A 27,845-nucleotide genomic window follows, 5' to 3' on the forward strand; every position below is an offset into this window, starting at 1 on the left:
ATAATATGCACCGTGACACAGAGGGCCTTGAATGCCAGGCTGAGGGTTTCCTCTTAAATGGTCTGTTCCTAAGAGGCCCCCACCTCAGAGATGAGTTCAATTCAATCCAGTGCCCTGGGCTGATGTCTTCGATCAGGACCGTACACATCTTCCCCGGCGCTCTGGGAATCTGCTGAGGAACATGACCCTCCTTCCCCATTTTCGGCATTTTTCCTACTCAGAACCTCAGCCTTCCTTTCTATTTATTTGCCAGCTGGCCCACATTCTGTTTCGCCCCTTCTTTCTCAGAACCACTTTCTGCTCCTTGGATAAGACACATGCCCTCTATTAGAGGCTCTTGGAACAGATGATGTTTTCTACCCAGTTTTCATTTGCACTGTCCACCAACGCTTCTGAAAGTTAATCCATCAAAACCCTCGTGAGGCTCTGGTTTGAGATGGCATCCAGTGATCCCTTAAATGTGATGTGTAAATTTTTTGCGGTGGCGGGGAGGAGGATTAAGAAAGAGGAATAAGCCCATTAAAGTGTGGAAACTGAGAAGGGGATAGTGGAATAAATTTCTGGAAAAATGGAAAGAGGACAAAAGCAGGTTGACTGGTCAAGCAGAGCAGGGGGCAGGGCCCAGAATACACTTAGAAAGGGCTTCAGGAGAAGAGGGCCAGGCAGTGCCTGCCTGCCCAGCAGGACCCAAGAGAAGCTCTGGGCTTGGCGTTGGAAGTGAAGGAGGGCAGGGATGAGAAAGAGAACGGAAAACAGCCAGAGGGGGGTCATCAAATCTGTTTACCCTATAATTTTGGCACTTGCCCCCCTCCCCATACTCTTCTCCCAGCTCCCCATTCTAGGCCCCAACTCCCTAGACGCAGACTATGTGCAGCCAGGCATTGAGCACACAGCCTAAAGGAAAGGCCTGCGGGAATTTAATAACTCTGGGAAAAACCACACTGCGCTTGGGTACTAGTGCCTCTTGAAAGCGCTTTCATTGTGCTTGGAGCCCCTTGGCCTGAAGGCCAGCCACCTGCTCACTCACCCACACGTGAAAGGACAAAGACAAAGCCCAAGGTCTGGCCTTGGGTGCAGAGCCTCCTTTCAGCCCTGCACTGGCGAGAGACCGGCACAGCAGCAGCAGGCAGCACCCATCCCAGCTCCCAGGAAACAGTGCAGCTCTTCATTCAACCTTGAGGCTCATCAGACACTGGAGAAAGCCAGCCGCATGAGAGATGAACTCAGACGGATACACACAGAGCAACTGATTACAGTGGAAATAAGGAAGGGAACAATTTGAACATTCTAATTAATATCCTTGAAGGAAATTAAGAAAAAATATATCAATAAAACAAGAATGAGATGCTATAGAAGAAAAAGAACTCGGAGAATTGTAAAGAGTTCTTTGAAATGAATTGTATCATTGGTGATACATAAAATTCAGTGAGAAGACTAGGAAAAAAAGACAAGAAAACATCCGAGGACAAATTATGTATGGATGGATGGATGCATGCATGCATGTATGCATGGATAGATGTGAATGGGTATAGTAGATATATATAGATAGATAGATAGATAGATAGATAGATATAGATATAGAGATATTGTATAGTATGTATAATAAAATATAACATATATGACATATATACAGGGTGTCCTAAAAATGAATATAAACTTTTACAGTTGATAGCTCAATTTTTGAAATGAAATGTATTTTAATAAACACTACCTTTATGATTATTCAAAGTGTGTGTATACATTTTTGGGATGCCCTATATATAATACACAAAGACAGAAAGTGCAAGAGGCAAGAGGACATACATACGATCGATCTAGGTTATGTGACATGTTACCAATGGGAATTCTGGGGAGAAAGAGCAGAGAGGACCTGGAGACATGCAGCCAGACTGGGCGGTCTCAGTACTGAGCAGAGTGGATTGAGATGGACTCATAACGGAAAGTCGGAAGTCAAGGATCAAGAGTGAAAGATAAGTTTCCTTCTGGGTGATGGGGGTGTCAGTACGCGTGACTTGGGAGGAATGAAATTCAGAACGACACCAGAAGCTCTCGGCAGCAGTATCAGGTGCTAAAAGATAAGGACAAGGTTTGTAAGGGAAACTATTTCAAGACTAGAGTTCAAGTTATTTTCAGAGTCATACATTTTACTTCTTATGCAACTTTTTGAATAGCTTATTTGCAGAGATACTACAGCAAAATAGGATTGAAAATGAGAAAAATGTCATGGGACTTTAAAAAATCAATAATAAAAAATAATCCTGGGATGATAGCTATTAGCAGAGCTAGAAAGCAACAACTTGAAATTAGAGCAGTAAGTCCATGGTCTCCAGGAAAAAGGGCCTCAAAAATGGATACATTACAAGCAAGAATAGACTAACAAGATGAGTGTTCTTATGTACTAGTATTTTATTTAACTTTTAAGTTATGGGAAATAAGGCAAGTGCCGTTTTTTAACAAAGAGAAAGAAAAGTAATTAAAAACTCCAAGAGCCCTACCTGGTTTGGCTCAGTGGATAGAGCGTTAGCCTGTGGACTGAAGGTTCCCAGGTTCAATTCCGGTCAAGGGCACATACCCCGGTTGCAGGCTTGACCCCAGTAAGGGGTGTGCAGGAGGCAGCCAATCATTAGTCTCTCTCATCATTGATGTTTCTATCTCTTTCTCCCTCTCCCTTCCTCTCTGAAATCACTAAAAATATATTAAATAAGTTTTAAAAACTCCAAGAGAAAAAAAGTCATGGTCTAAATTATATTTTTTTAAAAGGAAATGTGGGACCTCCAGTCAATATGACAGAGTAGCTAAATGTTGTGCTCACCTCCTCTCACTCCCACATCACAGTTACAACTAAGTCACAGAACAGTCGTCCTTGGGAACAACCTGAAGACTAGCTGGACAGAAGGTTTATAACAGAAGCAGCCACGTCGAGTCTGGCAGGAGGGAACGTGAAACAAGCTGATCCCACACCCACGTGTGGTGGTCAAGAAGCCAGAGGGATATCAGCTGTGGCAGTTCCCCTGAGGAGTAAGGGGTCCACACTGGGCTGAGGAGTCCAGGGTTCCAGTGCCAGGAAGACAAGTCCCTATAATTTCTAGCTGTGAAAACCAGCGGAGATTGTGGCCTCTTAAAGGGCCTGCACATGGACTTGCTGACAGACTCACTTGCTCTGAGCTCCAGCCCTGGGGCAGCAGCTCAAAAAGCTGAAGGAACTGAATTGTTTGGCTTCAGGGTGAGGACTGGTGGAGCAGCTTTTCTCAGACAGAACTGCTGGTAGAAGCCATTGTAACAGCTGACCTTGGCCGGCATCAGAAGCCCTCCCTAAAGGCTCCAGAACCAATGCATCGAGTAGCAAGCTTCAAACAATACCAGAGCACCACACAACCACCTTCACAAATGACACACCCAAACAGAAGACTTCGCAGGCACCAGAGCCCGACTACAGCAATCCTGCTTCATGGTGCCAGCCCCTGCCAACAGCTCTTACCCTGTAGCCACAGCCAGTCCTCACAGCCAATCAGCCTGAGGCTCACTCCCTCCAATTGCCAATAACAATAAAGACTCAATTACAACAGGAAGGCACACACACCACCCACACAAGGTATATTCATGGAGCACCCGGCTCAGGTGGCCAGGGAGATTGTGCCACTGGGTCCCACAGGACACCTGCTAATCCCCTAAGACAGGTGACAGGGAGATGTAGCAGCTCTACCTAATACATAGAAACAAATAGAGGGAGCCACTCAAAATGAAGAGACAAAAAATGTCCCAAATGAAAGAACAGGACAAAATTCCAGAAAAAAAACTAAACACAATGGAGACAAGCAGTCCACCAGATGCAGAGTTCAAAACACTAGTTTTAAGGATGTTGAATGAATGTGGGGGAAGAGTAGATGAACTCAGTGAGAACTTTAATAAAGAGATAGGAAACATAAAAGGGGGCATAGAAACCATAAAAAAATAATCAAAAACGAATAATGTAATAACTGAAATAAGAAAACACTAAAGGGAATCAACAGAAGATCAGATGAAGTAGAGAATCAAATCAGCAATTTGGAAAACAAAAAACACCCAATTGGAACAGCAAAAAGAAAAAAGAATTTTTTGAAAGGATAGCTTAAGGAACCTCTGAGACAGCATCAAGTATAACAACATCTGCATCATAAAGGTGCCAGAAGGAGAAGAGAAAGAGCAAGGGATTGAAAACCTATTTCTAGAAATAAGGACGGAAAACTTCCCTAACCTGGAGAAGGAAATAGACTTACAAACCCAGGAAGCACAGAGTCCCAAGCAATGTGAACCCAAAGAGGCCCACACCAAGACACATCAATGATTTAAATGTCAAAGGTGATAGACAAAGAGAATCTTAAAAGCAATAAGAAAAGGGCAGTGAGTTACCAGCAAGGGAATTCCCATAGGACTGTCAGCTGATTTCTCAACAGAAACTTTGTAGGCCAGAAGGGAGTGACAAGAAATATTCTAAGTGATGAAAAGCAAGGAGCTACAACAAGATTATTTTACCCAGTAAAGCTACCATTGAGATTCAAAGGAGAGATAAAGAGCTTCCCAGGTAAAAAAACAACAACACACAAACAAACAAACAAACAAAAAAACAAAGGAGTTCATCTCCACCAAATCAGTGTTATAAGAAATGTTAAAGGGAGAAGAAAAAATCAAAAATACAATAGAATGGCAATAACTATATAACCATCAATAATTATTTTAAATTAAAATGGGTTAAATGCTCCAATAAAATGATATAGGGTGGCTGAATGGATAAGAAAACAAGACCCATACATATGCTATCTGCCAGATTCCCACTTCAGATAGGAAGACACACAGTCTGAAAGTAAAGGGATGGAAAAAGATATTTTATGCAAAAGGAAATGAAGAAAAAACTGGCATAGCAATAAATATATCAGACAAAATATACTTTAAAATGAAGGTTATATCAAGAGACAAAGAAGAATCCAGCAATTCTACTTCTGGGTATTTATTTGAAGAAACCGAAAACACTGACTTGAAAAACATATGCATCCCTATGTTTGTTACAGCATTATCTACAGCAGCCAGCAACCTAAGTGTCCATCATTGGATGAGTGGATAAAAAAGCGGGGATACATACACACAATGGAATATTACCCCACCATAAAAAAATGAAATCTTGCCATTTGTGACAACATGGATGGACCTAGAGAGTATTATGCTACAGGAAATAAGCCAGACAGAGAAAAACAAATACCATATGATTTTACTTATATGTGGAATCTAAAGAACAAAGTAAAGAAACAAACAAAACAGAAACAAACTCATAGATACAGAGAACATGTTGATGGTTTCCAGGGGGAGGGGGAGGGCGGATTAAGAGGGAATTGGTAAAAATGGGGAAGGGATTAAGATGTGCAAATTTCCAGTTATGGAAACAGTCACAGGGAAGTAAAGTACAGCATACAGAATATAGTCAATAACACTGTAGTAACTATGTAAGGTGTCAGATGGTTACTAGACTTATTGGGGTGATCACTTCATAAGTTATATAAATGTCGAATCACTATGTCATACAGCTGAAACTTAATGTGATATTATATGTCAACTGTAATTGAGTAATAAAATATTATTTTAAAATTAAAATTAAATATTTTTAAAAGTAAATGTAACCTGACAGTGATCGATGTAGGTAGTGTAAAGAAAGAATATTCATTTGACCTTGGATTGATGCCTAGAACTTCCTCTGATAAGTCAGGACACCAGGCCTTTAGAGAACACAATATATTCCAGGTAACTTCTTTCTTCTGTAGTGAAAAATATCTACAATCATAAAAATGTAAGCCACTATTTGTCTTCAACTCTTAGAATCATGGAAAATATAAAATGTCTAAATAGAAGTACCAAACAGAATGTAAATGTTATCAAACATAGCAATGTAAAAGTAAAATGTATCTGAAAGAAGATAGGAGGTGGAAAGGAAAAAAAGATAGAAGGAAGTAGAGGGATGTTTATATATTTATCTTATGAAAGATACTGATGGAAGTTGATGGATTTATAATAGTCAGAGAGTAGAAATAACCCCTTTATCAGCTGATGGATGAAGAAAGAAATGTGGTGTACTTACACGATGGAATTTTATTCAGCTATGAAGAGGAATGGAGTACTGGAAATGCTCCAGCCTGAATGAGCCTTGGAAACATCACAAGTAAAATAAGCCATTCACCAATTACCACGTATTTTATGAATCTATTTATAGGAAATATCCAAACTAGGCAAATCTATAAAGGCAAAATGTATATCAGGGATTGCATAGGGCTGAGGTAGGGGTGGGGAGGTGGGGTGTGACTGCTAATGAGTATGATTTTTCCTTTTGTGGTAATGAAATGTCCTAAAATTGAATAGTAGTGATGCTTGTACATTTCTGTGAGTATGCTAAAAATCATTGGATTGTACACTTAAAAATATGACTCTATGGTATATAAAGTATACCTCAATAAAGCTGTTGAAGCGAACAAAAAAGAGTTGATGGAACTAGAAAGCAATTTTTAGGTCTTTCTAGTATCTGGGACTCGGTTCATGAAAAAAGAAATCCAGGAGTAGAATACGGTCTCCATTCAACTGCCAGAGCACCACTGCCACACCCTCCTCTCCTCTCCTCTCCCGACCCTCCTCGTCCTCCTAATGTTTGAATGCAGTGATCTCAGGTCAATTTCATGCTCAGAATCCTCCAAATGCTTCCTGTGGTATTTAGAATAAAATTTCAACTACTAATTCCCGAATCTCTGATCCCTGTGGACTTGCTTTATCTCATCTGATGCCACACTTCTTTTCTTTCCTTTCCTTTCCTTTTCTTTTCTTTTCTTTTCTATCCTTTTCTTTTCTTTTCTTTTCTTTCCTTTTCTCTTCTCTTCTCTTTTTTCTTTTCTTTTCTTTTCTTTTCTTTTCTTTTCTTTTCTTTTCTGTTTTTTTTCTTGTTCTTTGAGCTCTCCTCGCTGCTGCTGAACTCTAGGCTTTTGCGCTCACTGCCACTCCACCTGAATGCTCTTCCTGCTGGTCTTCACGTGGCTGACTTTATTTTCTTTTCTCTTTTTTTCTTTTTCTTTGAGCTCTCCTCGCGGCTGCTGAACTCCATCCAGGCTTTTGCGCTCACTGCCACTCCACTTGAATGCTCTTCCTGCTGGTCTTCACGTGGCTGACTTTTTATTTGTGTGTTAGATTTGATGTTGGTTCATCAGAGACCCTTCCTGGTCAATCTCCTCATCCTTATCTGGGAAGATCTTGCACGAAGTCCCTGAAGGATGAAAACAAGAACCAGGATTGAGACTCCCCTCTGGGTTCTTGTGGGCCTGAACCAGAGGAGCAGCAATGGCTTGGGATAGAGAAAAGAAAAATACTGATGGTATGGAAAACATAACTCAAATTAATATATCAATAAACTATCCAGCCATATGGAAGCTCATCATCCTGCTGCCCCAAACAGCCACTTACCTGCTACCTTTATATTGAGCTTTGAAGGATCACTTTCCTTCTAATTCCATGGTGGTATTATTCTAGAATTTTTGATACCTGTATCAATTAAATCTTAAAAAATATAGAAGTTATTACTTATCATTTCTAAAAAAATTTTATTGTCCAACTACCCTGTCAATATTTCAGTACATTTCCCCTTTAGTTTACTTTCCTCTGCTATTAAGGATCTTCTAGTGCAAAATCAAGAAACCTGATCTACAATAAAGTTCAAATATTTTAGCTCATAACATACAAGACCTTTTATGATAGGGCCCATCCAACCTTTCCAGCCATCCTTCATATGTTCAGCCAATATTTGTTCAGCATTAAGTATGTGCCAGATTCTCTGCTAGACATTGCAATAGAGAGATAAGAAGCCCAGTCCTGCCTGCCTTCAGAAAGCTGGTATTCTAATAGGGAGACAGAAAAGTAACCATTGCAATATTGATAAGTGTTAAGATAAAGGATGTAGGTATGGGGCACCTACCCTAAACTAAGGGGTGTGTAGGGGCTGGCCAGACAGGCAGGAGAAAGGATAACTTCTGAATGGAAGACACAATGTGTTGAAAGGCATAGACACAGAAACGAGCGTTGTTATAAGAACTCCAAGTAATTGTCTACCTGAAATGTGCATGTTGGGGGATGAGAGACAAGACTGGAGGGTGGTTTGGGGCAGACAGCAAAGGGGTCTTGTAAGGCAGTCTAAGTATTTGGGATTGCACCACCAAAGCTATGAGATCCATGGAAGGGACAGAGTGATGGCAGTGACAGGATCAGATTTTCATTCCAGTAAGCCTACTCAACCGGGTGGAAAGGTGAGCCTGGAGGCAAGCTAGAAGAAGAGAAAAGAGACCTTCAGGGCTACTGTTGTCCACAGGAACTCCGACTCCAGCTTCATCAAACCACCTGGCCAACCACACCATGCTCTGTCACACCACAAGCCTTTGTGCTGTTACCTCTGCCTGGAAGAGCCTTTCTGCTCATCTTTTAGGGAAACTCATCTCTGAAGCCCAGTTCCAATGCCTGCTCCTCTGTGAAGACTTTTTTGTTCCCTTTATCCTTACAAATCAATTCTTTCCTCCTCTCTGTTCCCAGAGCACTTTATAGACTTTTCACATTATTATAATAATGTGTCAGCCTGGCTTGCTTCTCCTCCACACTATGAGATCATGGAGGGCAGAAGAGCCATCTCCGAATCTCCCTCCAAGGGTTTACTCTCTAGCTCGTTGTTGGCTAATCACTATGTGACTGAATGATGAATAAATGAATAAATGGATCATGTTGCCTCTCCATTTAGGACCTCGTCATATCTTGAGGTCAATAACCCTTCCTCTGTTACTGCCAGGTCTCACCTCAGACCCCAGCCTGGCTCACAGCAGAGCAGCTGGGATGTAGGTGAGAGGCGGGTGGGTCTCTGGCTGAGTTTCCTGTCTCCCCAGGTGGTCCAGCTGGAGGAGCTGCTGGCCGTGCGGCACTCTGTGTTCGTGGTGGGCAGTGCTGGTGCCGGCAAGTCTCAGGTGCTGAGGTCCCTGCACAAGACCTATCAGATCATGAAACGCCGCCCCATCTGGACTGACCTCAATCCCAAAGCAGTCACAAACGATGAGCTCTTCGGCATCATCCACCCGGCCACACGAGAATGGAAGGATGGTAAGGGAGGGCTAGCCCTAGAAGAGAGTTCCTGCCTCCCTCAGAGCCCCTTGGGCAGACTTGGATGTAGTGGGGTGAACTGTGGAGGAGAGCACATGGGGCTGGTCTCTTTGGGATGGGAGCAAGAGGTGAGAAGGATTAAAGAGGAAGAAATCGATCTTGGTTTGGAGGGAAACCATAGCCCTTCAGTTCTCTCTCTTCAGAGACTCTTCCACTGTCCCTTGAGAGAGGGCACCTGGAGAGGACAAAGCAGGGCAGGCATCGGCTGTAGTTCAGTGATGCTGGAGCCCAGGTCATGGAGCCTCACACAACCTGGCAGTGGGTTGAAGGCATGATTAAGGTGGGAAGTGCACAGCTCATTCCCAAATGAGCCGTGCAGTCAGCCTCACACAGAGGGCACCTCTTCCTGTGAGCACTGCCCAGGAGTGATGGGGACGTTGCTACAGAAAACACCTTGGCCAGGTCCGGCGATGTTAGCAACATCATTCATCTCAAAAGACTCCTAGAACCATGGTCCCTTCTACAGGGATTCAGAGGGTCCCGAACCCATGTTCACTCGGTGCTGACCTCAGCGTCACCTTCAAAGAATTAAATATCACAGGTACATGTTAGAAAGGGCCTCCCGTTACTGGCAGAGAAGTCCCTATGAGCCAACAGGGGCCTGACCTCTTTCTGAAACTGATGTAGCTCCTGGAAAGAGGAAACCTCACCTCCCTCCTAATGTCTCGGTGTCCAACTGCATCAGGGTCAAACTGTCTGGTCACGCCGCCTCTCTAATTTTTATTTCACTGACTACTAATGAGGCTTAGCTTCTTTTCCTTCTAATCGAGGCTTAGCTTCTTTTCTTTCTAATTGCTATTAGCAATTGGCTGTCCTATAATTTCACTTCCCCTTAATATTTCTTTGTAAGAGTTCTTTATATGTCAAAGACATTGGCCCTTTATCTGTTGTAGGCATTGCTAATGTTCCCTGGCTACCATTTGTCTACAGACACCTCATGGCCTGTTTACAATGCACTTTTTATTTTTAATTTATTTATCTTTAGCTTAAGATATAGACACAATTTGTCACAGTTCTGGAGGCCACGTCCAAAATTGATGTGTACACAGGGCTGAAGGCTCCAGGCAAGAATTCTTCCTAGATTCTGGTGGTTGCCAGCAATCCTTGACCTTCTCTGGCTTGTTGATGCATCGCTCCAGTATCTGCCTCCATCCATACCTGGCCTTCTCCCTGGACCATGCACTTTTTACAAAAGGAAATAATGTCTCTCTAGTCTTCTTAGTAGCTGGGATTCCTATTTAGTTCATAACTTTCTAACTTTCAGCGATAGCTATAGTATCATAAACATGTTCCTAAAGATTTTATTTTACATTAACATTTTTTATCCATCTGGAATTTATCAGGGGGCTTAGTAGGAGGTTAGGTAGAGGATCAACTTTATTTCTTCCCAGGTTGAGAAATGAATGGGCCAGCACTATTTACTAAGTAATCCATCCTTTCACCAGCTTGTCATATATACTGAGATCTGATTCTCAGTTTTCCATTCTGTTCCACTCACCTATTTATCTAATCCTATACTAATGTAATTCTATTTTGCTTACAATTATTTTATAACATTTTAATATCTGATGAGGTAAGTTCCTCTTCAATGTACTTTGTACTTTTCCTGGCTAGTATCTATGTTAAATTTAAACTTGCATAATATAATTCAAACTTTAAATGGTATTAGAATTTTAATTAAAGTTTTATTAAATATATACATTAAATATGGAGAAATTGACAAAGAAGATTTATAATAATCCCAAAGCTGTATTTACTAAGCAAGAGAACTTTCAAATACATTGAATATATCCTTTTAAATTTTTTAGAAAAATTTGTTAAAAATAGAAATAAAGTAGGTTATGTTAATACACCTTTTTCAAAATTAGACAGATCCAGTGAACAGAAAATGAGTATAGACATAGAAAAATTGGGAAATGCATCATCAAACTCAATATAACACATAGTTATAGAACTTTGCATCTTATAGATAGAAAATATTCTTTTCTTGGTTGGTTCATGGAACATTTCCAAAAATTAAAAATGTAGTTGGCCACAAAAGAAGCCATATGAATTCAAAAGTATCAATTTACAGGCCACATTCTCTGATAATAATACAATAGGACTGGAAACAAATAGCAAGAAATAATTTTACTATTTGCAAATCAAGAAATTCTCACTTAACTCAAGAAATACTCACTTAACCCCTGGATTAAGTAGAAAATGAAATGCAACCTCTTTAGGAAACAATAAGAGAAGAACACTTCATACAAAAACCTCTGGGACACATCTGAAGTCCATGAGGAAAATAATCTAAACTCTTTTATTACAGAAGGTAGGTTGGAAATAAAGTCAGTATCCATCCTAAGGAATTGTTCAAAGAATAATGAACTAAACCTAAAGAAAATTGGGGAGAAGAAACTAATAAAGATAAAAGCTGAAATTGGTAGAAAGGAACCAAAACTTCATAGTAAGAATAAATAATTATAAATGTTGATTCTTTATGAAGACAAATATGTCCATCATATGCATGATTAATGGAAAAAATCAAAGTAAAAATAGTAAGATTAGGAATTAGAAGACAAAACAGTAGATATAGACAAGATTAAAATAGAAGGAAACATTTAATTAAATGACACATTTAAAAAACTAGAAGAAATAGATGCTCCCCTAGCAAAACATAATTTAACAGAATTCACTCAATAAGAAGTAGAAAATAAGTAAATCAATGAAAAGAAAATTTAACAATAGTAGCAGAACAAAAACACTACATAATTCCAAAATCATTTTTAAAAATCACCTCTCAATTTATTTTATAGAGTCAGAACATCTTGATATCATTATGTAGAACCAAAAACAATAGCCCAATTTCAGTTATTAATGTAGATTCAGACATTCTTAATAAAATATCAGTAAATAAAATCCAACATTATCTCAAAGGAATACTATATTTTTAGATCAATTATTTTTTAAGTATTAATATAAAGAATTGACAAGTTAAAGGACAGAATTCTTTGATCAATCAATAGATGCTAAATATTCAATAGCTGTTCTTAATTTTAAAAATTCTAAGTAAAATAGGAATAGACGGAAATCCCTTAAATACGAAAAATACTGTTTACCTAAAACAAAGGATAAAGAAAGCATTCTGAATGATGAGAAACTAAAGCCATTTCTATTCAAATCAAGCATAAGTCATGGGGACCTATTATAAACATGATTATTCAGTATTGCTTGCCGGGATTCTAGAAAATGCTGTAGACAAGAAAATGGAATGCATGGTATAAGTTGAGGGAAAGGAGAAAATTTATTTTTTGCTGCTTGTACAACTTTACATCTAAAAAACTCAAGAAGCATTATTTTAAAAATCACTAGAATTTTTAAATTCTAAAGTAAGAAAATTTATTAAAGGTAACTAAACATAAAATAAATACATTAAATTTGGTAACTGTTCTCTATCCTAGCAGTAGCCAGTTAAAAATGGAAATACAGGGGGAATTTCATGCAAATAGCAGTAAAAACTATGATATATTTAGGAATATATTTAGCCAAAGAGATATATTGAAAACACTATAAAACTTTATTAAGGAACATAAAACAATATTTGAATAAATGAAAAGATATGTCATATTATTCATTGGGAAACCTTAGTATCATAAAAATCAATTCCATCCACAAAAGATATAAATTTCATGTAATGCCTATTAGAACCACACTGGGCCTTCTCCCAAAGCCTGCATTTGAAAGATTCGCCTGGGCCGCAGTTACAAAGGATGGGAACAGTACTTGTAAAGGCTTTGTGCGATTCCATCATGTTACCGTTGCCTGTTGAAATGATTTACTTGGCCCCTTATCACTTAAAAAAGCTAGTTCTATCAGGTTTTGTTGTTGTTTTTCTTATAAAAAGTTAAACTGGAGCACAGAGGGGCACCTTGGGCCTGTCGAATGTTTGGTGGAAGAGAATACAAAGCCAGTTCTGACTGGGTTTTATTTACACCTCCACTGAATGTTACAGCCAATGGGGAAGGGCTGTGTTAAGAGAAAAAAAGACTGATGGTGAAATGGAAAATGAACTATCTGTGGTTCCTTTCAGGATTGTTCTCTTCCATCATGCGGGAGCTTGCCAACGTCGCCCATGATGGGCCCAAGTGGATTTTGCTGGATGGAGACATAGATCCAATGTGGATCGAGTCTCTGAACACTGTCATGGATGACAACAAGGTATGAAAGGGAGGAGGGAAATCATCCCTAATCACCTATGAAACCAGTCCCCACACACATTTAGAAATCATAATTCCACACAGGGGCTCATCAAAGTAAGGAATTATTACTAATATCTTCATTTTTAAAAAAATTTCCAGCTTTATTGAAATACTAGAGGCCTGGTGCACAAAATTCATGCACTCAGGGAAGGGGGTCCCTCAGCCCGGCCTATGCCCTCTCACAGTCCGGGAGCCCTCAGGGGATGTCTGACTGCCATGGAGGTGGGAGAGGCTCCCGCCACCCCCACTGTGCTTGCCAGCTGTAAGCCTGGCTTCTGGCTGAGTGGCGCTCCCCCTGTGGGAGCCCACTGACCACCAGGGGGCAGCTCCTGCATTGAGCGTCTGCCTCCTGGTGGTCAGTGCATGTCATAGCGAGCAGTTGAGTGGTCTTAGCATATCATTAGCATATTATGCTTTGATTGGTTTAACAGACAACTGGACACTTAGCATATTAGCTTTTTATTATCCTATATAATAAAAGGCTAATATGCAAATAGACTGAATGACAGAACAACCAAACAACTGAACAACCGGTCGCTGTGACGTGCACTGACCACCAGGGGGCACACACAGAACATGGTGGGCATCAGCCATGGCGGGATAGTGGAGCAGGTGAGCGGGGGCACCACACCAAGGCAGAGCGCCGGTTGCTGTCATCAGGGTGAGCCTCTGGTGGTTACTGAAAATTCTTTGCTCCCATGTGCCGCAGTCCCACCCAGCACTCGCACCTGCTGCTGGCACCAGCCCCACTCGCACCCACTGCCAGCACCCGGCACTAGCCCTGATCGCTCAGTGCCAGCAGCGGGTGTGAGCAGCGGCTGCCAGCCCCAATCACCCCTCAGGGCTTCTCCACTTCTCCCTGCTCCTGAGGGGCTATCAGGGCCGGCAGCCACCTCTTGCACCTACTGCCAGTGCCCAGCACCGGTCCCAATCACTCGGCGCCGTCAGTGGGTGTGAGCAGCAGCTGCCGGCCCCAATCGCCCCTGAGGGCTTCTCCACCTCTCCCTGCTCCTGATGGGTGATCGGGGCAGCAGCTGCTGCTCTCACCCCTGGCCCCACTTGCACCCACTGCTGGCTCTGGCCCCAATCACTCTGCACCATCAGCGGATGCCAGTGGGGCTGGTCCCAACAGCACATGTTGTCTCAAATGGCAGGATTTCCTTCTTTTAATGGATGGATAATATTCCATTATTTAAATATATTTTCTTACCATTTACCCATTGATGGACACTTGGGTTGTTGCCATCTCTTGGCTATTGTAAGTAAAGCTCCAAATGAATATGGAAATGCACATATCTCTTCAAGATCCTGATTTCATTTATTACCAGAGTCTTTAATAGACACCTAAGAACAGATTCATCCAAGTGAGCAGCTTTCACTTCCTTCAATGGCACTGCCATCACTCACAATTTTCAACGTTGTTATCATTTCCTTCAGGATCTTCTGCACATAGATTAATTTTTAGAGCTGAAAGGAGTCTTAAATCATCTACTAAATCTTTTATTACGTACTTCCCTTTTTATAAATAAGGAAAGTGAGGATCAGAAACTAAGCCTGTCAAACCCCCTCAATGGTGACAAATCTTCATTCATGGAGAATATATTTTATTTTTTATAAACAATAAAAATAATAAACAAAAAAGAAAGCCAATGGGAATGTTCATAAATAAGTTAATAAATAAAATACTTATGTAAAAGGGAATCCAAGTTTACCTGAAACAAAAATGTCTATTCTCAACAAAAAAATAAAGCACTAACTGATGCCAATAAAGTGGCTGTTTAGCTGGTAGCTGCTCCTAAACTTGTTCAGAAAGCACAGCCAGGTTACAAGTTTTACGCTGACAGATTCATCGGATGAATGTGTGCTCTCCAAGAGGCACTACTTTTTAAAAAACTAGTGACATGAAGCCTAAGCTTTTTCCTTTAACAATATTCCAATATGTCTAGTTCATTTGAATTACTGACATCAATATAAATTTTTTAGATAACTATTCTCCTGATTCAATACACCACACACACACACACACACACACACACACACACACACACAGGGATGGGGGTAGACAGGATACAGGAGGAGAGAGAGAATATTGTTGCAGAAAATATAGAAATAGTTACACAGTTGACCCTTGGACAATGCGGGTGTGGACTGCACAGGTCTGCTTATACGGAGATTTTCCAGTTGACCCACTCAGTTCAAACCCTCGTTGTTCTAGGGTTCGCTGGCGGTGGGGAATTTGCGTATGTGAGATGCGGACTTAAGTTATATGCAGACTTTCGACTGAGTGGCACTCCTAACCCCTGTGTTGTTCAAGGTCAACTATAATCACACAGAAGAAAATAATCACTCATCGTCCCTCCCAGGAGAAATCAGCCAAATCTCCACCAGCTGGCCATGCATCCTCCTTCCCACCTGACATGTCCTTTCCTGTGGTCTCCAGGTGCTGACCCTGGCAAGCAACGAGAGGATCCCTCTGAACCCCACCATGAGGCTCCTCTTTGAGATCAGCCACCTGCGCACGGCCACGCCGGCAACCGTCTCCAGAGCAGGTATGGCCTCAAAAAGTAAAACCCAACTGTGCAGTTGGAGGCAGGTGCCTCGAGCGATACGTCTGATAGTGTTAGCTCCGGGGGACGCTCCAAACAGGAGCCGGGCATCGATCATCCTAACCTCTGGCCTCGTCCGCAGTCCTAATCCACATCCACGAGGGTGAGCCAGTGTCTGAGGCCAGGCCCGTGTGGTGGTCTTCATTCAGAAATGTGATGGGAGTGGGGACAGCTGTCCTCTGAGTACGTGCCTCAAACTAGGCAGCTTCCAGCTTCCATGTCAATGGAGATAACCACCCATTGCCAGTCTCACTACATCCTGGTGGACAGAACAGCTTCTACCTTAGCTTTCCTCTAGCCCCACTGCTAACGCCCAGCAGAGACCAGAGGATGAGAGGACTGGTTTGGCCTCAAACCTGACATCAGACTCCCTATCAAGGACCCATGCTGAGGCTAGAAAACACGGGCCTGGAGGGTTCGCTCTCATACTGCATCTGTTTCCTAGGGCTGCTGCAACCATTCACCATGAACTTGTGGCTTTGAAAACAACAAAAATGTGTTCTCTCACAGTTTTGAAAGCCAGACACTGGAACTCAAATCCGCCTTCGAGGGAGACCCCTTCTTTGCATCTTCCAGTCAGTCTTCCTCAGCTTAGGGCCCATGACTCCAACCTCCACCTCCTGCTGCACATGGCCTCTGTGCCTGTCTTTCCTCTTCCGTCTCATATAAGGACCCTTGTTCATGTCCCACTCAGATACTCAGGGAGAGCTCATCTCAAGACCCTTACTTATCACATCTGCCCAGGCCCCTTTTTCAGATAAAGTCACACTCCCAGGTTCTAGGGGTTAGAACGTGGACATATTCTTTTGAGGCCACCATTGTATCCACATTTCCACACCATGACGACCACTTCCAATCCATCATAGCCTTCTTTCCTCCTGAGCCGAGCCTTGGCCTCAAGCTCCTTCTCAACACTGCCTTCCATTAGCTAATGTCAGGCCATCGGAGTTGATCCCAACAGCAACCCATTTGACCTGTCAGACCTTGGCCAGATCTCCGTTCTTTTTGAGTCCAGTCTTCTGTATATTTTCTAAACAGAGAAAATAACTCTCTGGGATGAAGGATATACTGACGTCCATGGGAAATTCATTGACTCTTGCCTGTGCTCACAGGGATCCTGTACATCAACCCGGCAGACCTGGGATGGAGCCCTCCAGTCAGCAGCTGGATCGAGAAGAGGGAGATCCAGACAGAGAGAGCCAACCTGACCATCCTGTTTGACAAGTACCTTCCGACCTGCTTAGACACACTCAGAACCAGGTAGGCCAAGAAGTAAGGAAGGTAGCAAGTTAAAGCAGCGGCAAAACGCCTGCTGGCTCACACCTTGTGTCCCGCTGATGTTCTTTCTGTCCTGTCCCTGAAGTCAGACATCCCTAGAACATTCCCCTCCAGGCATGGCAGATGGCAAAGGGGACACACATTAGACTGACAATGGCTGCCATTGTCAATTCAGGCAGGAAGCGAGATGAGCGAAGAGGAAGAGGATTGCATTCCCCTCCAGGCATGGCAGATGGCAACGGGGACACACATTCGACTGACAATGGCTCCATTGTCAACTCAGGCAGGAAGCGAGATGAGCGAAGAGGAAGAGGATTTGAAGTGCTTCTCGTGAGTGCCATGTGGGTGTATTTGAAGGAGGCTGTAAGTTGCAATATCCGATAACAATTCTGAGGTCCTGCAGTTTGCAGGGCATGAAGCTGGCCCTCCTCCAGGTCAGCCAACAGACTTAGAGGTAAAAATGACACCTGTGACACGTGGGACCCACCTCCTGTTTCTGGCTGTGTGTGTTCATGGCCCAGGTAGCACGGACTCAGGCACAATGCAGCAATTGCACAGGCCTGTCCTTCTGGATACTGTGAGTTCACTTTTCCCTTTATGGGTTTGTAACAGCAAAAGCAGCAACCCCTGACCACTTATCACCTAAACAAGAGATTCATTACTTTTAATCAAAAGGATACTTATTATAGAAAGACTATGGTGTCTGCAGAGAGCGGTTCCAGTGTTCGGAACCTGCTTTAGTTCTACACTCTTCTTGCCAGTTGATGCATCACCCATGGATCAGGCACCCAACCCTGTAGTTCAGCCAAGCTCAACCATCAGAGCTGGAAGGCAGCGTGATTCAGAGATCTAACCAAGTTCCCAAAGATTCAGCAAGTTATGCTCAGGATTACTTTTCCCGGAAATTAAGTCCCTCACTCAAAGTGACCCTTACTCCTCATCGCTGGTCTGTCAATAGGACGGAGTATTGAGGGAGAAGTCTCCCATGCAAGGGGCCTGAAGCGCTCCCATTTCACATGCCCCCTGTCAAATCCACTATGCTAAGAATTAATTTTATATGACTAAAAACTGAATTGCAATTGAGTAGTGTACATGGTGGTGTATTTTTAGATATTTAAACATTTATTAATTTTGATTTTGTAAGTTTCTATTTTGGCATCAGTAATTGTTTTTCCAATCTTGACCCTTTGAAAAGCCTTTACCCTCTGGTGGCCTGTGGGCTCCATGGCCTTGGAATCCTAACAAGATAGAGCAGCCTTGGCAGTGGGCAGTGCCCAGGACAGTGGTGGGGAATGTCGCCAATGGACAGGGGGCCGCAAGGAGTTAAAATACCGTGGAAGGAGGAGGTTTGGGGAAAATATCAAACCCTGTTCTTTACCTTTTGCTGAGACACTTGTCCAATGTATCCTCTAACTGAAAGTTAGGCCCTTCCCACTCTGGGCATTTAGAACAAGAAATGTGTGTGTGTGTGTGTGTGTGTGTGTGTGTGTGTGTGTGTGTGTATGTGTGTGCACACGTGTGCTCATGAGCATGCACGGCCTTTGAAATGGGCTTTGAAGGCTCTGTATTAAGTGTATCCAGAGACAAGTCTTTCCTCATCTCCGAACCCTCTGGTTATCAAGAAAAAAAACCCACACATTTTTAATGTCATTTATGGTGCCTACTCTGTGTGTTATTTCATTTCATTCTCACGACATTCCCGAGGGGCTAACCATCCTGTAGATACAAGAGCCGAGGTGCCATGAGGTCCCTCAGCGTTGCAGCCAGTTAGTAACAGACACTTCAGAGTCTTCTGTGTTATTCATCACGGTATTGTGATGCCGGCTTCACATGACCCTGAGAATGGAAGCTGTGTGACCTCAACACAGACTAATCCTTCTATTGGACAGAAGTCCTCATAACAGGTGATTATAAAGTGCCAGCTGGTGGTCACTGGTGCCATTCAACACCCGCAGGAATCCCCAGTTGGGGGTGCAGTGAAGAAGGAAACTTTATTCGGTGCAAACAGCTCGATTGTGAAACAGCATGGCTGTGAGGTGGCTCTGGTGCCAGGCCCCCTCTTTGCTGGACAGCAGTGCTCTTCCCTGCTCTACTCTGCTCTGGCCTGCACTGGTCTGCTCTGCCCTGTTCCACTCTGCTCTGGTCTGTCCTGCCCTGCACTGCCCTGCCCTGCCCTGCACTGGTCTGCCCTGGCCTGCTCTGGTCTGTCCTGCCTTGAGATGGTCTGCTTCGCCCTGAGCTGGTCTGCTCTGCCCTGTTCCACTCTGCTCTGGTCTGTCCTGCCCTGCACTGCCCTGCCCTGCCCTGCACTGGTCTGCTCTGCCCTGCACTGGTCTGCCCTGGCCTGCTCTGGTCTGCTTCGCCCTGAGCTGGTCTGCTCTGGTCTGCTCTGCCCTGCACTGGTCTGCTCTGGTCTGCTCCCTTATGCCTTTCCTTAACGTTGGTGCCTCTCATTCTGGTTCACTCCACTCTGGTGCGACATCCTCAGTGTTTCAGCTCAGCTGGAGAAACCCAGTCCTAGGTGGAATGGGAAAGTGCACTCTGAGCCACAGGAGAGCTGGCTTATACAGACAGCAGTCACCACCCCTGGTCCCTGCTTAGTCTGTCTTTAGGCAAATGAGGGCTCTGAAGCCTCACCATTTGCTTGGTCCAAAAGGCATTGTCCTGATTGGTTAGAATAGGGCGGCTCTGATTGGATAGGGAAAGCCTCAGTCCTATTGGTAGAAATAGGATTCCAGGAGCTCCTTTATAAGGGCGAGCAGGACACAGAGCAGATAGGCAGTTCAGTACAGAGGCCGGCAGCCCAGTGCAGGCCTCTCCCTGAAGTGCAGCTTACGTGAGAGGCCACCAGGCTCAGTTTTGAGCCCAGTTAGCCCCCAGGAGTCCTTCTTAGTAGGCGTCTTCTTCCTCAGGGCCCACAACGGCATCTGGTCCCTTCTAGTCACACAATCTCCCTCTCTCTCTCCCTTCCCCACTCTCTCTCTCTCTCTCTCTCTCTCTCTCTCTCTCTCTCTCTCCACACACACACACAGACATGATAATTTTTAAAAATTCAATAAAAGTTTTTTAAAAAACAAACTCCACAGAAAATGAAAGCCCCTCCCCCTGCCGCAGCTCCACCGCTTCCAGCTCTCCCCCTGCCCTGGGAAAGGGGGAGTCCCTGACTTCTCTCCTTATTCCGCAGCCAGTCGCCCCTCACAGCTGTAGCTTATGTCTCCTCGGGGTTGAAGAGGGACCCAGAGAAGAGAGGGAGGAGCCAGAAAGGTCTCACCGAGTGGAGCCACAGTTAGGGCCTCAGTGACCCTAACTGGCAGATCTGGAAATCTGAAATCGGACTCTTTCTCTTTAGAAGCTTTTTGAGTTCCCTCGGCCCCTCCTTGTCACTGGGGAGCTCCCTTGTGCCTTTCCTTAATGTCAGTGCCTCTCCATCAGCCCATGACGCTCCCTCTCCATTAGCTCCGCACGCAGACTCCTCAGGGAGGTCCGCCTCCCCAGCACCTGGCAGAACCTGACATGCCCAGCTCTGGGAAGTACTCCCCCTCCTCTGCCTGGCACACTGGAGCGCGGGCCGCCCAGCGGCACCCTCTTACACCCGCTGGATGAGCGGGCCTCTTCGGGGTTTCCAGGCGCGGGTCCCAGGCCACCTCCGAGCTGTCCTGTTGAAGCCCCATCCTCAGCTCTCATTTTGGGCAAATCCCTGCCTTCCCTGTGGGAAAGGGGCACTCATTGCCTACCAACCGCTCCCTCCAAAAACCTGTCTGCTCATTTCAGCCCCTCGGTGTCCCCCACTTTGCTCATCTGTCCCTTGAGACAACGAGAGGCCAGGGTCGCAGAGCCTGGGATCTCAGTTTCAAATGTGAGAGTCGTGGGCCCCTTATGGTCTTGGTGTCTCATCCAAAACACAGCTGGGGAGGATCCGCTTTGACATTCTGCTGCAAACATGTGTCAAAAGGATGAAGGAGAGCCTGTCAAGTACTCACATTTCTCACTGCTCTGGGGTAACATGTAGACTGTGAGAGCACTCAGAGCATTGTTGTAAAGATGGAGACCAGATGAAAAACAAGCCGAACACAAGACACTGAGGAGAATGGGACGCTATGAAACCCTGAGGCCCAGCAAATGACTTCTGAGGTGTCAGTTAACGGCGTTGCTCATTTTATAACAGTGAACCCTGCCTCTGTGCAGCCTGGGAGCTCATCTTCCCACGGCAGGTGGCCATGCGGGCAGGCGTGCAGGAGGGGCCGAGTGAGTGGGTACATGGTGCACTCTGTTTATGGGTGGTGGGAAGAGTGTGCCTGTGTGTGCGCGTGCGTGTGCATGTGTGTACGTGTTTGTGTGTGTGTGCACACACATGCTCCTGCTCCCTTGGGCATAGATTCACCTTTGTGCATCTCTTGATATCGGCCTTTCAGTCAAGACCTCCAGGCCAAGATTAAAAGTACAAAATCAGGCCAGTACAAAGTCACAGAGGTACATTTGGGAAGAGGAACTCCACCAAGTAAGGCATGGTAGTATAAAACAGCCACCTATCCTGGCCCACTCTGCCCCCCAGAGAAGACCTGGCCCCAGAGAAAACGTTTTCAATATGTTTTCATTGTCAGACCTCTGTGCTGAAGTTACGGGACCTCAGAGTTACCCCTACCTGGACACTGCTGCTTTTTGACAATTAAAGAAACTGAAAGGAGTGAAACTGCTGAGATTTTTACTCGGATTGCAGCTGCCTCCATTCCCAAGGGGCAAGAGGGGATCATCAATGTTCAGAGAAGAGGAGGAGAGGGGGAGGGCATCAGAGAAAAGGCAGATGAGAGAACCTTCTCAGGAGCCCTTTGGGCCCTTCCTTACAAAAGAAACTGATACAAAAATAGCTAATGAGAATGAAGGTTTAGGTAGCACCATGGTCCTCTGGATTCCTAAAGAACTTAACTCATGAGAGTGTCAAACCCATAGCTGTCCCACAATGCCTCTAGGGTGGAAAGGCCAGGGTTTTAGAGTGTCCCGGGTCTCTCTCTGCAGGTTTAAGAGGATAATTCCGATCCCAGAGCAGAGCATGGTGCAGACACTCTGCCACCTTCTCGAGTGCCTCCTGACTGAGGAGAACATCCCCGCGGACTGCCCCAAGGACACCTATGAGCTCTATTTTGTGTTTGCTGCCATCTGGGCTTTCGGCGGAGCAATGATCCAAGACCAGGTAAGAGACTGTGCTGAGCTGACACTCACATTCAGGTCCACCCTGGCAAAAGCTGGTCTTCCGGAAAGGATGGGAAAGACAGGACAGCTAAAGGTCAGAATTCACACCAACACAGCAAACTGTCTGGTTATCTACCCACTACTCTGCTGAAGACACTAGTCCTCGTAGAAGGGCCCTATGAGGGGAGACACGAGATTGGAACGTATTTGGAGCTGTCGCCTTTCAAGTTGGTGACCGTGGATTTCACGGAGAGTTGCAGTGTTTGAGTTTGACCAAGTAGAGGTATGAGTACAGAACTTTTCAAAGTGATGTGTGTTCTATAAGCAAAATGACAATGTGCTGTAGAAGTTTGAATAGGAGGAATCTCTTTAGCCTTCTAAGTATCTTCCAGAACAACCAGACCAGCTTAACCATCCTGCCCCCAAACCCCTGAAAGAAAGATCTTTTCATAGAAGGTTGGACCAAGCGTTTATTGATGGCTGGGAGTAGAAAACCAGTGTAGTATCTATCTCATGGTATCGGCTGCTGTAGCTTCATGCTCTTTGAGGGTTGGCTTGCAGATCTTGGCAACTTATTCCCTAAAATCTCCTGCATCCCCAGCCTGTTCTTCACTTAGTTTCCTCCAAATAAAAGGTAGTCTATATAGAAACAACATATTCAAAATCATGCAGATCAGTCTTTTACAACTGACTCTAGCTGTCAGGAAGTATCATGTAGAGGTTAAGAACGTGGACTCTAAATTTGAATTGTCACTCTGCCACTTAGTATCTAGGGGACAGTGACAAGTAACCTCTCTCTACCTTATTCTCCCCTTGTGTACAAAGGAGATGAGGGTGATCAGAGTGGGATGTTTGTGAGGATTAAAGGGATACTGTTCTAATTGCCCAACATGGTGTTGCGCACATATGTGCTTATTATTGATATTATAGATATTCAGATTTTGAATATTTAGAAACTGGCTCAGTTTCATTATCTGGAGCCTCTCTCACAGCAGGGGACTGAACCAGCTGCAGTTGCTGGTGAGTTATGCTTTGATCTTCCTGATCTGGGTTGATCCTGGGCTCTTTTGAGGAGTGAGGTAAAAAGTTTCAGCCTCCCAGGGCAAAGCCATTTTCTAAGAATCCAAAGTGGAGGTGAGCTGGAAGAATTAACAGTTAATTTAGAATTAGAAATTTATCTGTTTTCACAGTCTCTGCTTGTAACATCCATCCCAGCTCTCATCAGCTCCTAACATGTTCCTTAGTGCTCAAAACTCAGAAAGCAATTCTCACAGGCTTCAGGGTGACTGCCTTTCTCCCTCTTCCTCTCCCTCTCTCTCTCCCTCCCCTCTCCCTCTCCCTCCCCCTCTCCTTCTCCTTCTCCTTCTCCGATGCTCATGGGAAGGGGAAGTCTGCAGGAGGATGCCTGGATGGGAGCTTCACACTTGAGAATCTCTCCTGTCTGTCCCACAGCCTTGGTGCTTCTTTGACATCGTTGCATTTCCCTTTTGAGGCGAGGATGCAGTGCGTGCAGCAGGAGGGATGAGCCCTCGCTGAAATGCGGAGATCCAGAATGCATAGTTATTGCTTCCCATCGATAGCAGTCCTCAGGCTGCTGAAATGTCAGACAGCAGCCACTGCTGGGCTTCTCTCCCATGTTGGTGCCGAGTGAGCAGGGGGGCATCAAGATAAAGATGCTTGGTCAGTTTTTCCTGTCTCTGTATAGAAAAATTTCAATCCACTCAACTCTTTGAAGGCCCAGGAGAAAGTATCCCTCCAGGCATCTTGGGCTCTGGAGCCCATGGAGCTGCAGTCAGCCGCGCTGGCACATGGGAGAGGACAGAGGCGAGAGCTTTCGGCAGCAGGGAGTATCCAGAACTCCTGCACCCGCATACCAACAGCAAAAATCCTGCTCTAAATGGAAAAGTCAGAAGTTGGCCAAGATAATGTACATCGTGAGCACCAGTGGTGCTTACATTTAAAAAGCAAAGGAGAAATACAAAGTAGAGCCCATACTGAGTAGCAGACACAATAAAAATAATGGGAGAGGGGGGTGCTGGCTAAATACAGCAATTGCAGAAAATGATCTGTCGGAAGCGAATGGGCTCTCAGAGAGCCCAGGATTGGGAGACCAGAAACCTGCGTGCAACCCCCAGTTCGGCCATAAGCTTCTAGAGCTACCACCCTCTGAGCCTTTGTCTTTTCAGACATAAAACAGGACTGGTTCTCACCGGCCAGGAGAACTTAGAGCATTTTGAATGTTAAGTGAGGTGATGTCTTGTCCAAAACTCTGCCACAGCGTGACAGTCCAGCCTAGTGTCATCAAGTTCAAAGGGCAGGAGGGGACCCAAGAATCTTCAGAATGCAAAGGAGACGGGGATTTCAGAAGGGGCCTCTTCACTGAGGTCGTCGCTGGAGAGACACCCACATTGTCGAACTGAGAAAGGGCCGTGGAAGTTTCAGCAAAGGCAGCCTTGCCCTTAGAGTGTCCAATTATAGGGGGAAGTGGGTTTCCCAGGTTACAGGAGGGCGAGACGGTGTTGGGCAGCCCAGAAATGGGGGGGCTGGGGGTGAGGACGGGGGACATCTCCTTCTTTCTGAAGATGGCCCTCTTGGGTTTTCAATATCAACTTGAAACCTGGTTTTCAAAAGAAGTTAAAGGTCTTCAAGCATTTTATCCATAAGTTAGAAAATAGTGATTTTCCCCCCCTAAGGCTTCTGATTAAGAAGATAGTGTTCCTTGAATCTGAATTCAAATCACAGTAAGAGCAGCATACAAATCGGTTTTACCTTAGGGCCCATTTCCATTCTCGTTTTAAGGCAAAAGAATGCAGTTCTACTTACCTAACAGCAAAATGAGGAGTGCCAATTCTTCCAAGCCCGGACTCACTGCCACACACCCGGCTTCCTGGTCCGTCCAGCCTTTAAACTCCAGCGTTGTGCTGTCCTCCGAGGACTTTTCCTAAAATGCCCAATTTGGGCCTCTTTCCTTTTTAGGATTTTTTTCCTAGGTCTGTGTGTCTGGAGTGAGTTTGCCCCCTGAGTGTGTGTGTGTGTGTGTATTTTTGCTTTGACACAATAAGATAGTTTGAGTACTCTGGGTGCACAGCCCCACCCTTAAGGCTCATGGTTTAACATGCATGCATGTAAATATGTCTCCACATATCCCTTCTGTCAGAAGCCCAGTAGATCTTTCTCTCCCCTGCTCCCAGATTTTAAAATTTTAGCCCTTGAACGAACATTAGAGACTTTCCTTTCTAGGATCCTCATTCTACAGATGAGGAAACAAGCACAGACAGCAGGAATTTCCCCTGGTTATGGACCTGACTCCCTCTGAGTCTTCTTACTCAACCACCCTTTTGTTCATTTCATCCCTGGCTGCCATGCTGGGCATTGCTCAGTCTCAGGAGTCAATCGATCCCTTCGGAATTCTTGACCACACTTGCCCATCCTGTGGTCGTGGGCTCTCTCCTCCATGTTCTTATACTTCCCTCCCCCCGCCCTCCACCCTGCCATGGCTCTGAGATGGGCTGGTGCAGGGAAGCTCAGCTGCATGGTCAGACTGGCACTCGCACATGTGCTCAGGAGGCCCTGCTCAGCTGCGCCTGGTTCAGGCTGGTCCTGGGCAGAGCAGCGTCATTCCCGGAGGAGCCGGTCCATCAGGTGGATCTGCAAAAGCGGAAGCACGTTGTTCCTCCCTGGCCTCCGCCTGACGCCAGGATGGCCTGTTCAGGCTCTTGAGCTCTGAGAGCCTGATGCTCACCTGCTCTGTGTTGCAGCTTGTGGACTACCGGGCAGAGTTCAGCAAGTGGTGGCTGGCCGAGTTCAAGACCATCAAGTTTCCTTCCCAGGGAACCATCTTTGACTATTACATAGACCCCGAGACCAAGAAATTTGAGCCATGGTCCACACTCATCCCTCAGTTTGAATTTGACCCTGAGATGCCTTTGCAGGTGAGTGTGTGAGCGATCAAGGAAGTGCAGTCATCCCGAAGGTCGGCCATGGCTCTAGAAGCAGCCGCTTGCCAGCATCCAAGAGGTTTGGCCTTGCTGGGAGCTGGGCACCTCCAGCTACTGCCTGTCAGTGGAAATCATAGGTGCAATGAAGCCATGAGTTCCCTCCCAGGGGCCAGGTCACTTGGTTACCAGACCCCACTGGCAACCTCGGGGGGACACAGGGCGGAGACGATGGGGCAGAAGTTTCTGATGGATGTTAGCGAGGCCTCAGGGAGGCAGACAGAGTTGGTAGGGGAGGGCGGGGATGCTCTCTACCCAGAGAATGAGCTTACAAAATGGTCTCCCTGTGGATATCAGGGAATCCCTCCGCCTATGGTGGCGAGATCCACCGTGGCAGCAGAATCCCTCTTCTAAATGCGCCAGAACATTCTGCGGTGCATCTGTTTCTCCCATGAGCCCCAGGCGCACTGATTGTGTTCCCATTCCAGGCTTGTCTGGTGCACACGAGCGAGACCATCCGCCTGTGCTACTTCATGGAGCGGCTCCTGCAGCGGCGGCGACCGCTCATGTTGGTGGGGACCGCGGGCACAGGCAAGTCGGTGCTGGTGGGCGCTAAGCTAGCCAGCCTGGACGCAGAGGAATACCTGGTGAAGAACGTACCCTTCAACTACTACACCACGTCGGCGATGCTGCAGGGTAAGGCGCCCAGAGGCGAGGAGGGGGGCTGTCTGAGTAGCCATGTCACCTCGCCCGGAGCTGGAGCTAGTGACAGGTGCCTGCTCACCCACTCGGCTGGACAGTGCAGCTCCTCCCACAACACCCTTCTGCCTCTCCCCTCCTCCCCCCCCCCCCCACACCTCTGTCCCACTTCTCCTGCACCCCTTAGCATGGTTCCCTCCACATCCTTTCTCCCTGCACTCCGCTCCCACCTGCTGGCTTTCTCCAGGGTGGGAGCTCAACACAGAGCAGCAGTTCACACCCCGATGACAAAAAAGCTGAAGACCCTTTGAGAGACTAGCATGAGCTGTAGACTTCTGTCACCTGCTGTGTCTCTCGAGATCTTTCCACTCACCCCTCACATTTTAGAGAAGGGGAACCTGAGGCTCAGGTAAAAGTACATGATCGCCCACGGTCACCACCAAGCAGCCAGGCTGGTGTGGCACTTCCAGCCTCTGACCACACTGAACCGGCTTTTCCCTGGAAGTGGAACATGGGGCCTCCTAGTGGACATGGGCCTCCCAGTGGACATGGGCCTCCTAGTGGACATGGGCCTCCTAGTAGAACACGGGGCCTCCCAGTGGACATGAGTCCTCCTAGTGGACATGGGCCTCCTAGTGGACATGGGGGCCTCCTAGTGGACATGGGCCTCCCAGTGGACATGGGCCTCCTAGTGGACATGG

At 45.4% G+C, this 27,845-nt stretch overlaps 1 protein-coding gene across 1 annotated transcript in view; it reads left to right on the forward strand.

Moving 5' to 3' along the window:
- The window catches only part of DNAH9 (dynein, axonemal, heavy chain 9), a 362,890-nt gene that overhangs the window by 139,940 nt on the left and 195,105 nt on the right, over positions 1-27,845 (forward strand). The window contains exons 31-37 of the mRNA XM_005875413.2: positions 8,928-9,144; positions 13,247-13,398; positions 15,880-15,988; positions 17,158-17,305; positions 22,337-22,511; positions 26,269-26,442; positions 26,934-27,141. Coding sequence (XP_005875475.1) covers positions 8,928-9,144; positions 13,247-13,398; positions 15,880-15,988; positions 17,158-17,305; positions 22,337-22,511; positions 26,269-26,442; positions 26,934-27,141 — 1,183 coding nt within the window. The remainder of the gene's footprint in view (positions 1-8,927; positions 9,145-13,246; positions 13,399-15,879; positions 15,989-17,157; positions 17,306-22,336; positions 22,512-26,268; positions 26,443-26,933; positions 27,142-27,845) is intronic.

This window comes from Myotis brandtii, unplaced genomic scaffold, assembly GCF_000412655.1.
Source record: "Myotis brandtii unplaced genomic scaffold, ASM41265v1 scaffold461, whole genome shotgun sequence".
NCBI lineage: Eukaryota > Metazoa > Chordata > Mammalia > Chiroptera > Vespertilionidae > Myotis > Myotis brandtii.